The following is a 14,165-nucleotide window of genomic DNA, read 5'->3' on the forward strand; positions in this document are numbered from 1 at the left end:
CATTGGTCTGTTTCAGAGGTACATGCTGCTGCAAGGCCAGATTCCAGGCCACAGGACCCTGGGCCAGAATGACCATGAGGGCCATTCTGAAGTTAGGGCCTCTTACATACACCAGCAGTCCACTTTGGAAAACGAAACAGACACTCAATGAGTAGTTCAGCAGTGGCCTCATAACAGCGGTTCTAAAACTTTCATGTACACCCAAGTCACCTAGAAGGCTCTGGAAAACAGACTTCTGGGCCCCACCCGTAGAGTTTCTGGGTCAGTAGGTCTGGGTGGCAGTCAGGAAGTTGCATTTCTAAGCAGTTTCCACTTGATGCTGATGATGCTGGTTCGAGGACCATGCTTTGACAACTGTCGCCTAAGACAAAGCCAGGTAATGGTGATTGTTGGAGACTGATGACTGCCACAGAGAGGAGAGGACAAGACGGGCAGTCCTGTCTGGTGTAGCCCCATCCAGACAGACCACAGCGTTAGTATGGTGACTATGGCAGGCATCACTTCCACCATTTTATGTGATGGAAGTGAGTACAGAGCTGGGCAGTAGCCGGCCAAGGCCCCACAGTGACTCGGCAGCCAAGCTGTAACTCTGCCCAGACCCTTGCCTCCTGGCCTTGGTGGGCCCCCTGAGTGGTTTCGGGTAGGGTGCAGAAGCTTCCTGTGGGGACAGCTGAGGCCCTGCCCAGGGCTTCCCGTGTCTTCTGAGAGCATGGGGGCACTGGCAGCAGGATGTCTGCAGAGGAGCAGGAGGAAGGCCAGAGGCGCAGCCAGAGTTGCCTGAAGCCTGGCCAGGCAGAGGGCAGGGGCAGGGGCAGGGAAGGGGCAGAGAAGAAGGAAGACCACTAGTGAGGTCTCCACCTCCCCAAAGCCCTGGATGCAAGGCGGAAACTTTTGGGCCAGAGTGCCCCTCACCAGCATGATGTTTCTCTTACAGAAAATTACCTGCTCAAGAATGGCACCTCTGACGTGTTACTGTGTGGGAACAGCTCTGACGCTGGGTATGTGGCACCTACCACCCCGGATCTCCTTGTCCTGCCAGGGAAGTCTCCTGGTGTTTTCTCAACTGACTGTATTTTCTATTTATGCCCTGACCCCAGGGACAGCGAGGCGTTCTTTTGTGTCCCTTCCCTGCCAGGACCCTTCCCCAGCTTCCCCACCTTGCCCCCAGCACAGAGGAGATAGCTGCTAGAGAAAGGTCAGGGACAGAGCTGCAGCGAGAGCTAACGGAGCCCTGAAGGTGGGCTGGGACTGAGGGATAGCTTGGGATGCCTTCTACAGCCCCCCAACCAGTCCACCCCCAGCTCCATTCCCTTCCAGAAGCTCCCCAGAACTGCTCCCTCCAGCTCCAGTCTTCCCTCCCTCGCTGCTGATCTGTCCCTTGGAGCAAATGTGGTTTCCCCAGCAGCCTGGACTTTCCTTGAGATGCCCAGTAGCCATGTGCAGCTTCCAGGGCCCTGTGCACACCAGGGTCTGGATCAGTGTGACAGTGCCATGGAGTGTTGGAGAAGGGGGTCACAGAGGGCCACCTCAAAGGAGAAGTACCAAGTTTGTTGCCTCCTTCCTGTCACCAAAGAGATTGTCTGGAGGGTCTTGAGGCATTAGCAAGACACAGAGGTCCCTTGGATGCATCCATCCACTAGCTAAGTCCCTCGTGTGTGTGTGTGTGTGTGTGTGTGACACACACACACACATATGCACACATGACTCCAGACCAGCATTTCCTCTTTGGAGAGAGGCTATCACCTCCAGCTCTGTGAACTGTGGATCTGCCTCACTGAACCAGTGGCTGTGTGCACAGTTGTGCAAATGGGCTCCTGACATGGCCAAGCCCCAGCCCATCCCTTCCAGAATCATTTCTCAACCCCATGGCCCTGCCTTTGCCCTAGGCTCATCCTGTTCAGCTCAGCCAACGCTCACTGCTTTCCCCAACCCTGCTCTCCCCCATGCCCATGCTATACTCAACTCCTCATGGGGTAGACGGGCAGAGGAAGAGACATGAGCCAGGCTTGAGTGCTTCCTCTCTGTGAGGAGAGGCAACTTGATAGTAGCTGGGGATGGTGTGTCATCTGGGCAGAAGAGAGCTTGATTTAGGCCTAGCAGAGTACACATAGGTAAAGAGGAAGATAGTGTCCCAGTGGGAGGCACAGCACGAACAAAGTCACGGAGGCAGGATCCAGCAGCGTGGCACTAGGTTTGTGAAGCTCAGCTTCACCGAGCAGTGGGGCATAAACTGGGTTGCCCAGGGAGACAAGTTCGACCCAGCAAGGGTCTCAAGGGCAGCAGACCCCTGACAGCATGGAACAAAGTCTCTGTGTGTGGCTGCAGGACATGTCCTGAGGGCTACCGGTGCCTAAAGGCAGGTGAGAACCCTGACCACGGCTACACCAGCTTCGATTCCTTTGCCTGGGCCTTTCTTGCACTCTTCCGCCTGATGACGCAGGACTGCTGGGAGCGCCTCTATCAGCAGGTACGTGTGTGCCCACAGAGGGATAGCAAGTGTGGGCTCAGGGTCCAGGCTACACAAGTGACTAGCCAGAAGTGGCCCCAGCAGCCTCCCCACTGGTGAGAGCTTTGGAGGGGACAGGGGACAAGGACCCTTGCTTCTGAGAGAGAAGGGATCAGCAAGCAAAGAAACTTTCTTTTTGCTGGTGACGAAGTACCAGTCCCTTTGTATAGGATGCGCTCTGCTCTGTGAGCGGGACACTCTCTCTCTGTAGGATGGAATATTCTCCCTCTGTGGGCACAGCATGCCCTGAGTTGGGTGGGACATTTTGCCTACCTCCTTGGGTGGGACACAGTCCAGCTGTGTGCAGGTCATTCTCCTCTGCAGGTCAGTACATGTCCCTCTTTATAGGTGGGACATCTCTACCCTCCTCCCTAGGCTATGGCTATTTGAACCCCTGGCACAACTAGACTAGGTGACTTGGAAATGCCATAACCCAGAAAGGGCCCCGGTGAGGGTGACCTCTTCCCCCTTGCTCCCCCAGACCCTCAGGTCCGCAGGGAAGATCTACATGATCTTCTTCATGCTTGTCATCTTCCTGGGGTCCTTCTACCTGGTGAACCTGATCCTCGCCGTGGTCGCCATGGCCTATGAGGAGCAAAACCAAGCCACCATCGCTGAGACTGAGGAGAAGGAAAAGCGCTTCCAGGAGGCCATGGAAATGCTCAAGAAAGAACACGAGGTGGGTGAGCAGTGCCACCAAGGAGCCTCTAAGCCCTCACTTGATTGTAGGTGCCTATAGGTGGGGTATATGCCGGTTAAAGCTGGTGCCTGTGGGCGTGGTACATGCTGGGTAAAGCTGGTGCCTGTGGGCATAGTGCATGCCGGGTAAAGCTGGTGCCTGTGGGCATGGTGCATGCTGGGTAAAGCTGGTGCCTGTGGGCGTGGTGCATGCTGGGTAAAGCTGGTGCCTGTGGGCGTGGTGCATGCTGGGTAAAGCTGGTGCCTGTGGGCATGGTGCATGCTGGGTAAAGCTGGTGCTGTGGGCATGATGCAGTGCCTGCTGGGTAAAGGTATTTTCTGTGAATGTGGTATCTCTGAGTAAAAATTTGGAACCTGCTGGGTTAAGACGTGCCTGTTAGTGAGGAGCCTACTAGGTAAAAGTGACATCTGCTGGGTAAGGTGGGTCCTATGAGTGTGGCTTGTGCTGAGTAAACTTGTTCCCTATGGTCATCATGTCTTCCAGGTGAAGGTGGCGCCAGCTGGGTGAAAATGGTGCCTGCTGGGTGGTAGCTCCTGGGTAAAGACGGTCCCTGTGAGCATAGTGCATGCTGGATAAGAGATCCATGTGTACATGCACATAGTTTATTCTGGTCAAGGGATGCCTTCTGGTGGGGTAGTGAAGAAGGTCCAGTGTCAGAGAACAGAGCTGTCTCAGAAAATAAGCACTGACAATGCTGCCCTAGCCATCCCCAGTCCCCCACATGGTGGAGCCTGGAGGCTGGCTATAGAGTGAGCTATTAGAAGCCAGGCTGTGGGCATCCACTTGTTCTTCTCACTACCCTATGCCACATCTTCCAGGACACTTTTGGCCAGCTAAACCTTCTAGAAGAGCCTCTGCCCTCTGGTTCTGCCACTTCTCTGCTCATCTACACCCACCTCCCACCTGTTCCACACACTCCCCTCTTCCAAGGCTGCCCACTTTAGCCACTCCTATCTTCCTTCCTGGATCTTGATCTTTCCCAAAACATTCTGGGTCTGTCTGAGTTTATCTCCATGATGTCCTCATTTTGGGGTAGGTGTGCAAGTCCACTTACTGATAGCGAAAACCAAGTCACTGAGAGTTGCCTGGCCTGCCTGAGCCTGAGGCTACACAAAGTCTCAGTGATGGAAACATCCCTTCCTCCACTCTTTTCCAGGCCCTCACCATCAGGGGTGTGGATACCGTGTCCCGTAGCTCCTTGGAGATGTCCCCTTTGGCCCCAGTAAACAGCCACGAGAGAAGAAGGAAGAGGAGAAAACGGATGTCTTCAGGAACTGAGGAATGTGGGGAGGACAGGTTCCCCAAGTCTGACTCAGAAGATGGTCCCAGAGCAATGGTAATCCCAGCTGTGGTTCTAGCTTTTCCAGGGTGGGTCTGGCATGAAAAGCTCATCATGCTAGGCCCCTGTACTGTCACAGCCCCCATGGTTGCTCCTCTCTGCCCTTCCTGTTTCCCATGGCCTTCCTTAGAGTAGGGGAGCTCTGGGCAGAGGGACAGGGTAGTTTTGGGTGTTGTGATATCCCCAACCTGAGGCCAGTATCCCAGCACTGGAGCTGGGGCTGGGGGACGAGCCCCCATGGTATGGGTTGGTAAGAGTTCAAGGACATGCCCATAAGAGTGAGGGGCCACTCTGAGTGCCCCAGGTCCTCCTCAGGCCGGGCCTGTCTGCAACACCAGGAGCCTTCCTGCCTCCTTCTCCCTTGCCCAGCCTGAGCTCTAACTCCAAGCCCAGTTAAGTTTCAGGCTCCCAGCTCCAGAGACATAGATTTGAGGGGAATAGACATCCCAGAAGATACAGGATTATCTCTAACCCCACATCCCCTCTTCCAAATACCCCCGGCCCAACCTACCCAGTTCCTGTGTGGCCAAAAAAGCCCTCAATGCTCTGAGAAGTTTAGCTGAGACCAATGGCACAAAAGACAGGCTGGGAGCACATGAAGAGCACATGTCATGGTCATGTCCCCTCTCCTCGTGCCCTTAGAATCATCTCAGCCTCACCCATGGCCTCAGCAGAACTTCTATGAAGCCACGTTCCAGCCGCGGGAGCATTTTCACCTTTCGCCGGCGAGACCTGGGTTCTGAAGCAGATTTTGCAGATGATGAAAACAGCACAGCGGGGGAGAGCGAGAGCCACCACATATCACTGCTGGTGCCCTGGCCCCTGCGCCGGACCAGTGCCCAGGGACAGCCCAGTCCCGGAACCTCGGCTCCTGGCCACGCCCTCAATGGCAAAAAGAACAGCACTGTGGACTGCAATGGGGTGGTCTCATTACTGGGGGCAGGCGACCTAGAGGCCACATCCCCAGGAAGCCACCTCCTCCACCCTGTGATGCTAGAACACCCACCAGACACGGTGAGCCAGCCCCGAGGCACCAGGGCAGGTCTGGTCTCCCAAACTGATCACCAGTGCCAAGTCCAAAAATACACGCCAAATATTTGTTGAGCACCTACTGTGTGCTGGGCTCTAGGTGCATAAACTTACAAAAAAAACTCTGTCCTCATAGAGCATCCATGCTAATGGGGACAGACAGACAATAGTCAAAAGAAAGCCGGGTGCCATGGCTCACGCCTGTAATCCCAGCACTTTGGGAGGCCGAGGTGGGGAGATCACCTGAGGTCAGGAGTTCAAGTCCAGCCTGGCCAACATGGTGAAACCCCATCTCTACTAAAAATACAAAAATTAGCCGGGTGTGGAGGCGCGTGCCTGTAATCCCAGCTACTTGGGAGGCTGAGACAGGAGAATCACTTGAACTCAGGAGGCGGAGGTTGCAGTGAGCTGAGGTCACGCCATTGCATTTCAGCCTGAGCAACAGAGTGAGACTCCATCTCAAAAAAAAAAATCAAAAAAGAAAAAATGTCCATATTGTGTGTAATGGTGATAAAGAGGGATGATAGTTAAATATGTCACACTAGTAAAGCTGTCATTACCATCATCTGGGGAAGCCTGTTCCAAGCACAAGGAACAGCAAATGTGAAGGCCCTGAGGCAGAAGTCTGCCTAGCCTGTTGGAGGAGATGCCATGAGGTCAGTGTGGCTGGAACAGAGGGAGCGGCAGGGAGAGAAGTTGCAGTGACTGTTACAAAGGTGATAGGAAGGGACTGGCCAGATTGTGAAAGGCCAATCAGAGCTTTGGTCACTTAGTCAGTCCTATGACAGACTGATGGCTGCCCAATCAGCCATCAGATGTCCTTGCTGACCCCGGGCCCCCAACACAGTGACCAGAGCAGTCCACCCAGGAAAAAGCTGAACATCTGGCTCAGCCCCCAAGGCCTGCAGGGCACACTTGGAGAAGAAGGTAGAACAGATGGGAGGCTTGACCAGGAAGGTGGAGGATGGCCTGAAGATGCAGGGCTCCCAGCCACATGGCTTATTTTGTGCCACTCAGACTCTTGCTCAATCTGTGGGACTTGGTACGGGTTAATTAATCTCTTTTTGCCTCAGTTTCCTCACCTGTAAAGTGAAAATTATATGCCAGTAAGTTGTGGTGAAGACTGAAAGAGTGCAACTAGGTCCAGTGTTGAGACCCATACTTGCCTGCTGTTAGAGCCATTAGTATTATCTGATATTGGTATTAGTGAGCAGGAAGGAGTGAGGTTCCTGGGGTACGCTGCAGAATGCCCAGGGCCCCACACTCCTCTGGAGCACAGGGTGAAGGGAGGAAACTGGGCACCCCTGGGGGCAGACCACAGCTTTAGGTAGAGCTGGGGAGGCCCTGGCCCATCTGAAGGGTGGGGTGTCTAGTTTCCAGGAACACTAAACGAGGCAGGTTCAGCCCTGGAGCCTCAGCCTCATGGAATCGGGTCAGCAGCTGGGAGCGCTAATAGAATTTCCTAATCTCATTAAGGAGAAAATCATCTCATTGTACTGCACATGTCGGGAGGAATCCAAGTTCAAGCACTTCATTACCAGGAATTCTGACTTCACCCATTCTCACTTCTGTGGGCCCATTTGTAACCTTAAAGGGATTAGCAGGCCAAGACAGGGTCATTTGCAAAGTTAAAGGAATTAGCGAACCAAGATGGAGACATTTGAAGAGTCAAAGAGATTAGCAGGCTGCAGGCCCCTGGGAATGCCTTCTGTGCTTCCACTGGGTCCCCAGTGAGACATTTCTTCCCAGTTCTAGTCTGAAAACAAAGCACAGGGTTGGGCGCACTGTGGGTGCCTAATCAACAAGGATGGGGAGGAAGGGCCAGCCCAGCAGACAGCTCACGTTCAGTTTATCCAGATTGGGAGGTGGGGGCTGAAGACTTACTTTGCCCCCTGCTTGTATGAGACTGCCTGGTTCCAAAAGTCCAGATGGAGGTGGGAGAAGCACACTGAGTATCCACTCCTTTTCTCCGCCTGCATGTTAAATCTTCATCCTCATTTCCTGTGGCCACCTAGCAAGTTAGGAACAGAGCTGGAACTCTAACCCGAGCCTTCTGATTGATTCCCAAGAATTTATCCATCCAACTAATATTTATCTAGTGCCAGCCTGCCATGTGGCGTGCCAGGCAGTGTTGAGACTCCAGGGTTATAGCAGCGAACAAAGAAGGCAAGATCACTGTCTCTTGGAGTTTATACAATAGTTAGGAAGACAGTAAACTGATCAATATTTTCAGGTAGCAATAAGTCATGTGATAGAAAGCTACTAAGGGGAGGGATGAGGATGAGGACTATTAGAATACTCAGGAAAGGCCTTCCCAAGAAGGTAACATTAAAATTGACAGGCAAATGATTTTAGGGAGCCAGCCCTAAAGATGCAGAGAAATAGCATTCAGGCAGAGGGAATAGCAAGTGCAAAGCCCCTGAGGAGGACACATCTAAGGGATGAGAGGGACTAACAGGGCCAGGTGTGGTGAAACATTAAAATGAGTTTCATGAGTTAGGATTTGGACTGTGCAGGGCCTTCTAGACCACAGATAAGTTTGGATATACTATCTGAGTAAGATAGGGAGGAGTAGGGTGGGAGGAGTTGTTGAACAGAGGAGTGACATTATCTAATTTACTTTTTAAAGGAATCCCTTTCTACTATGCAGAGAATACAGGGATGAGAAGAAGAAAAGAAGCCAGTTAGGAGGCTGTTGTAGTGGTTTTGGGAAAGAGATGATGACTGCCTGGACTAGGATGGTGTATTAGTCAGCTATCGTAATAATAATGCTGTGTAACAAACTACCCCAGAAGTCAATCTCTAGCAACAAGCCTTTATTCTCATGCTCACTTATCTGCAGGTTGACTACAACGTGGCCCATGTAGGTTAGGCTTAGCTGGGAAGCCCTGCTCCAGACTGCATGCTGGCTGGGCTGGGCTCCATGCTGTGGGTTAGGCTCAGGGCTGCTCTACATCTTTGTTCTGAGGCTCAGGCTGAAAGGGTGACAGCTACCTGGGGAAGCTCTTTTCATGGAGAATTCCTGGAGCACAAGAGCAAGATAAACAGCACTAGCCCAGTTGAGGTTTCTGTTCACAGCATGTCCACTAACATTCTGTTGTCCAAAGCAAGTCATTCATGCCCAGGGCAGGGAAGTTTAATTCACCCTCGGTGGGAGGGGAAAGAGAGTGCATATGTGCCAAGTGATAACCAAACTATCATAGATGGCAAAGAAGGAGGGGAGAAGTTGGGAAAATTTAAAACTTGCTTGTGAGTTAAGCTGGCCAAATTCATGGTTGCATTGAGCCTAGGGTAGTACCGTTGCACCAGCCACCTCAGCCCTCTCAGGTGCCTCCACTTGAATACTTCCATGACTGGGAGCTCACTACCTCCCTAGGCAACATTTCAGAGCAGTCCTACCAATGGCCGGGATGTCCTTAACTTGAGCCCAGATCTATTTGGTACCCACCCTATGCCCCGCTTCTTCTACCCTGGCTAATCTAGGCCCATCTCCCTCTGCCCTACGAAGATTACAGAGTCTTGCTATTGCATGCTGAACAGCTCAGCACCTGGGCCGTGGTCATGCAGGGCCCTGCTGAAGTGAAGGCTTTATTGGCCCTCCTTGGTTCTGTGGGAGGCTCTGGGTAAGCCTAGAGAATGCCTGCCTGCCACCTCCCTTCACCAGGGCTATTTCCAGGCCTGGGTTTTTTACTGATAAAAATGGTGCATGCATGGTGAAAACAAACCCCACAGTGCAGAAGTACATGAAGTGAAAAGGGACCTTCTCCCTCTTTTTCCCTTCCCCCACAATCCCATTCCCCAGATATGTCCACTTTAATTATTTGGTATGCATTTTCCAGATCTTTTTCTTGTTTTTTCATGAAACTGTTTGTCTTGGAGATGTCCGCATGGGAGCATACAAAGAACTGCCTCGTTCTCTTTGTTGTCTATCAGAGCCCAGAGTTGGATTGTGTCTATAATTGATTTGAATATGGTTGCTATTGATTGGTTGTTTTGTTCTTATGGCATTAGGAACACTGCTGCAATGAACATCATTTATGTGTATTTTTGATGCACATGTGTAATTATTTATGAAGTTAGATTACTAGACGAGGACTTGAGGGCCAATTTAAAATTTTCTTGGTAAATCCAGCCTAACTGCCTCCACAAAAGACACAGCCCCCCACCAGCCATGTGTAAGCATTGTACTTTATCCTTCTATTAGCATTATCTTAGAGCATGTTAGATTTTTTTTTTCAGCTTCTTTATGCTCTTGACGCTAGGAAGCTTGTGGTCAATTAAGACTCCCAGATCATTTTTGCATGTACTAATGTGTATGGCAGCATCAGGCTCAGGGAGGACCTGTGATATGTGTAGCTTCCTGACCACACTCAGGAATCACTGCTGATGAGAGGCAGTGAAGAAGAAAGGAGAATGAAGGAGGCAGTGAAGAAGAAAGGAGAATGAAGGAGACAGTGATTGGGAGGAGGGTTGGAGGGAGTTCTTAACTGGGAGGGAGTTGGGAACAGAGAAGCCCAGCATCCAGTGTCCCATCAAGACCTTCATCCTATCCCTGTGGCATCCCCAGCCTGAGTCTGGACTGGCCACCCCAGGTCCAGCAGGACTAGAGCTGGGGGCAGGACCCTTTTCCCCAGGCTGACACAAATCTCCTGATTGCACTCAGACCACGCCATCGGAGGAGCCAGGCGGGCCCCAGATGCTGACCTCCCAGGCTCCGTGTGTAGATGGCTTCGAGGAGCCAGGAGCACGGCAGCGGGCCCTCAGCGCAGTCAGTGTCCTCACCAGCGCACTGGAAGGTCAGCAACCCCAGGTCATTTAAGCACTCCCCACTTCTGCTGTAGGCACGCTCTCCTTTATCCCAGCCTGACCCAGGCATCCCCCATTTGTCTTGGCCTGCTTTGGACATCCCCACACTGTCCCAGCCTTCTCTGTTCTGTGTAGCCTTGCCTGTCCTTCCATGTCTTTTCATCTGTTTCAGCTTGTTCTCTCCTGGGTATCACCATGCCTGTGTTTCTCCCAGATACTCCCACATCTGGCCTGTCCCAGATGCTTGTCAGTCTCATTCCATCATCTCCCAACCATAACCATGTCTGTCTAGGACCATCCTGTCCTGAGCACACCCATGCCTGTTCTAGCTATTCCCATATCTACTTCAGACTATTCCAGGCATCCCACATCTTTCCCAGCCATTCCTGCCCTAGGCAACTCCACATCCCTTCCAGTCTGAATTGGGCACCCCCCATCCTGATCTTGTTCCCTCCTATCTCGGATGTATTCTCATCTTTTCCAGCCTGTCCTTGGCATCCCCTCTCCCATTTGTCCTGACACATCCCAGATATCCACATCTGTCCCTGCCCATTCTGTCCCAGGTGTCCTTGTGTCCGAACTTGCATGTCCCCATTACTGTCTCATCATTTTCAGCCTGTCCTCCCCTGAGTGTCCCCAGGTCTATGTGGGACTGTTGTCTTAAGCAGTTGTACGTTTGTCCTGATAATCTCTCCTGTCCCCATTTTCCCCACCTCCATCTTTGTTTCCTGTCCCTATGGCCCTCTTCTCTCATATTTCCAGACTAAGGAGCCAGGATGCAGGCCACCCATTCCCTCGGCCTTCCCTGCTCCCACTGTCCTGCTGTCACCTAGCAGCCCTGTCATCTCCCAGAGCAAGTCATAAATCTTTCCTGGAAGGTATTCCAGATACATATGACTCAGTCAACAGAATCAAACTAACTCATTGGCTGTCCCCTCAGAGTTAGAGGAGTCTCGCCGCAAGTGTCCTCCATGCTGGAACCGCCTTGCCCAGCGCTACCTGATCTGGGAGTGCTGCCCGCTGTGGATGTCCATCAAGCAGGGAGTGAAGTTGGTGGTCATGGACCCGTTTACTGACCTCACCATCACTATGTGCATCGTGCTCAACACACTCTTCATGGCGCTGGAGCACTACAACATGACAAGTGAATTCGAGGAGATGCTGCAGGTCGGAAACCTGGTAAGGGCTGCCTGCAGCTGGTTCTCAAATGGGCATCCTGGCAGGAGGGGACCTCGGGCAGCTGGCACAGCCTTCGTGGGTAAGGAAGAAGGGATCCTGCACACAGAAGGATCTTTTGAGGGTGGGAATCATCATAGAGGACGTCTTGGAGGAGGGAGGGAATCTCAGGGTCGGCTTCTAAGGAGCTGAGAAATGTAGATTTGGAGTGGGAGGGTGGAGTGAAAAGAAGTTTATGCAGATGCCCAGAGTCTAAAAAACAAAAGTGAGCTGGGGGTAAACCTGAAATGTGTGGAGACTTGAGATTTTGTAATTTGTAGGTGGAGGAGAGTGCGTGCAGAAGGAGGTAGTTCTCTTATGAACAGAGCTTGCATCAGTGTTGTTGGATGGGGGAAATTGTAGATGGATGGTTGGATAGAAGGAGGGAAGGATGGAGGGATGGACGGATGGATGGATGGATGGATGGATGGATGGATGGATGGATGGATGGATGGATGGATAGCTGGGTGTAGTAAGTAAATCAGGCAGAGCCAGATTTGAATTCTGACTCAGCTCTTACTAACTAGCTGATCTCAAGCAATTTACTCAGTAATTGGCCCAATAAATATTTGTTGAATTCAATAAATGTGAAATTAGTATGACAATATCAACCTCATAGGAAGGTAATGAGGACTGAATAAGATAATGTGTATAATATGCTTGGCTCATAGATTGATAAACAGTAAGCACTCAAAACAAATGATAGCTCTGCTATTGTTGTTGTTGTTAGACTGCTCCTGGAAGTCAGAATGTCTGGATTCTAATTCCAATTTTTTTTTTTCTTTATACCAAATCAAGTCCTGCCTCTTTATTATACAGATACGGAAACTGGGGCCCAGAGACAGGAGGGATGACATGGCAGGGGCAGAGTTGGGCATCTCTCAACTCCCAGGACAGGGCCATATTGGATCAGTCCAGGTAAACAGAGTCAGCCCGTCTTTAGAGGATCCCAGGGCAGAGTTGCCATGAGCCCACTGGCCTCAAAAAGGAGCTTCTGAGATCATCTTCGAGGTTGGTGTGGGGGTGGTAGGGGGACTTCTGGCCCCATTTGATCTAAGCTTGCTCTTACTGCAGACCCAGCCTGTCTAAGGCCCAGCTATTCAAGTGACCCCCATAGGCAGGTAGGTCTCTCACACTGTGGGGTATGAGGATGTTCTTTTCTTCTTACTTTCCAAACCCAGGACTCTAGGTAGTTCTCTGCAGGGCCTATTCAGATTTTTTCACCGATTTGAGTCCACTTGCTGTAATTTTACTTTTCTTTCCTTCTATGTGCAAACAGAAGGCAAAGCTACATCTCAGTGGGTAGAAGTCTCATGGCACTGTTGGAAATGTGGGGTGGTCTTCAGATGGTAGTTATGCAGGGTTTCAGTTGAGTGTGTTTTATCAGGTTGTGACCATTGGGTTGGACTGAGCAGCAAGTTAGGTGTGATGAACAGCACTGGTGGCTTCACTGGGGCAGCAAGTTGTGGCTGAACTGCATTGTATTAAACTTGTCATTAAAATATTGATAACAGGCAACGTAGTTGTGTTATAGCTATATTTTGTTCTGTTTGAATAGCTTTATTACTAATATGTAAGGTTTTGATTTTATTGCATTTAATATATTCTAGGTAGTTTAAATATTAAGTGTTAAGAAACAAAACCATAAAAATAAGCATGAGTAAATAATCAGCATGGGAAAAGCCTTTCTAAGCATGTCTCTGAAGACAAATTCCATAAAGGAGAAGACTGATAGATTTAACTAACTTTTTAGCCCATCACACAAATAAAGGTAAAAGGCAAATGAAACTTCTGTTTCCAGCAACATTATGGACAAGAAAATCTGAAAAGTCTTCTATTAATAAACAATTTAAAATATAGGAAACACCCTTTGAATTACATAGCTAAGTGCATGAGAAAGTACAGTAGTTCCTCTTATCCACAATTTTGCTTTCCATGGTTTCAGTTACCCGTGGTCACCCACGATGTGAAAATATTAAATAGAAAATTCCAGAAATAAACAATTCATTAGTTTTAAATGGCACACCGTTTTGAGTATTATGATGAAATCTCACACTGTCCTGCTCTATTCTGCTTGGGGACATGAATTGTCCCTTTGTTCAGCGTATCCATGCTCTATACGCAACCTACCCATTAGTCACTTACTAGCTATCTCTGTTATCAGATAGACTGTTGTGGTATCACAGTGTTTGTGTTCAAGTAACCCTTATTTTACTTAATCATTATTCCCCAAAGCAGAATAGTAATGTTGCTGGCAATACGGATGTGCCAAAGAGAAGCCAAATATATGACAAAGAGAAGTTGTTAATCTCTTATTGTGCCCAATTTATAAATCAAACTTTATCAGAGGTATGTAGATTTAGGAAAAGGCATAGTATATATAGGGTTCAGTAATATCCATGGTTTCAGGCACTCACTAGGAGCCTTGTGGGAATGTATTCCCCATAGATAAGAGGGGGCTACTTTAACAGAAACCCCAAGTGCCAAAAACAAAAAGAAGCTTAGAAACCATAGCAGTAAACATGTGAAATGGCTCTGTAGTTGCCCTGGGTGGAGTGGGGAGGTGTTGA

The 14,165-nt window shown here is 50.3% G+C and overlaps 1 protein-coding gene across 1 annotated transcript in view; it reads left to right on the forward strand.

The window, feature by feature from the left end:
- SCN5A (sodium voltage-gated channel alpha subunit 5) overlaps positions 1-14,165 on the forward strand; it is a 103,118-nt gene that overhangs the window by 40,655 nt on the left and 48,298 nt on the right. Inside the window, exons 8-14 of the mRNA XM_054552283.2 lie at positions 935-998; positions 2,326-2,467; positions 2,988-3,185; positions 4,363-4,542; positions 5,188-5,559; positions 10,238-10,370; positions 11,321-11,559. Of these exons, the coding sequence (XP_054408258.2) occupies positions 935-998; positions 2,326-2,467; positions 2,988-3,185; positions 4,363-4,542; positions 5,188-5,559; positions 10,238-10,370; positions 11,321-11,559 (1,328 nt within the window). The remainder of the gene's footprint in view (positions 1-934; positions 999-2,325; positions 2,468-2,987; positions 3,186-4,362; positions 4,543-5,187; positions 5,560-10,237; positions 10,371-11,320; positions 11,560-14,165) is intronic.

Source organism: Pongo abelii, chromosome 2, assembly GCF_028885655.2.
Source record: "Pongo abelii isolate AG06213 chromosome 2, NHGRI_mPonAbe1-v2.0_pri, whole genome shotgun sequence".
In the NCBI taxonomy this organism is placed as follows: Eukaryota; Metazoa; Chordata; class Mammalia; order Primates; family Hominidae; genus Pongo; species Pongo abelii.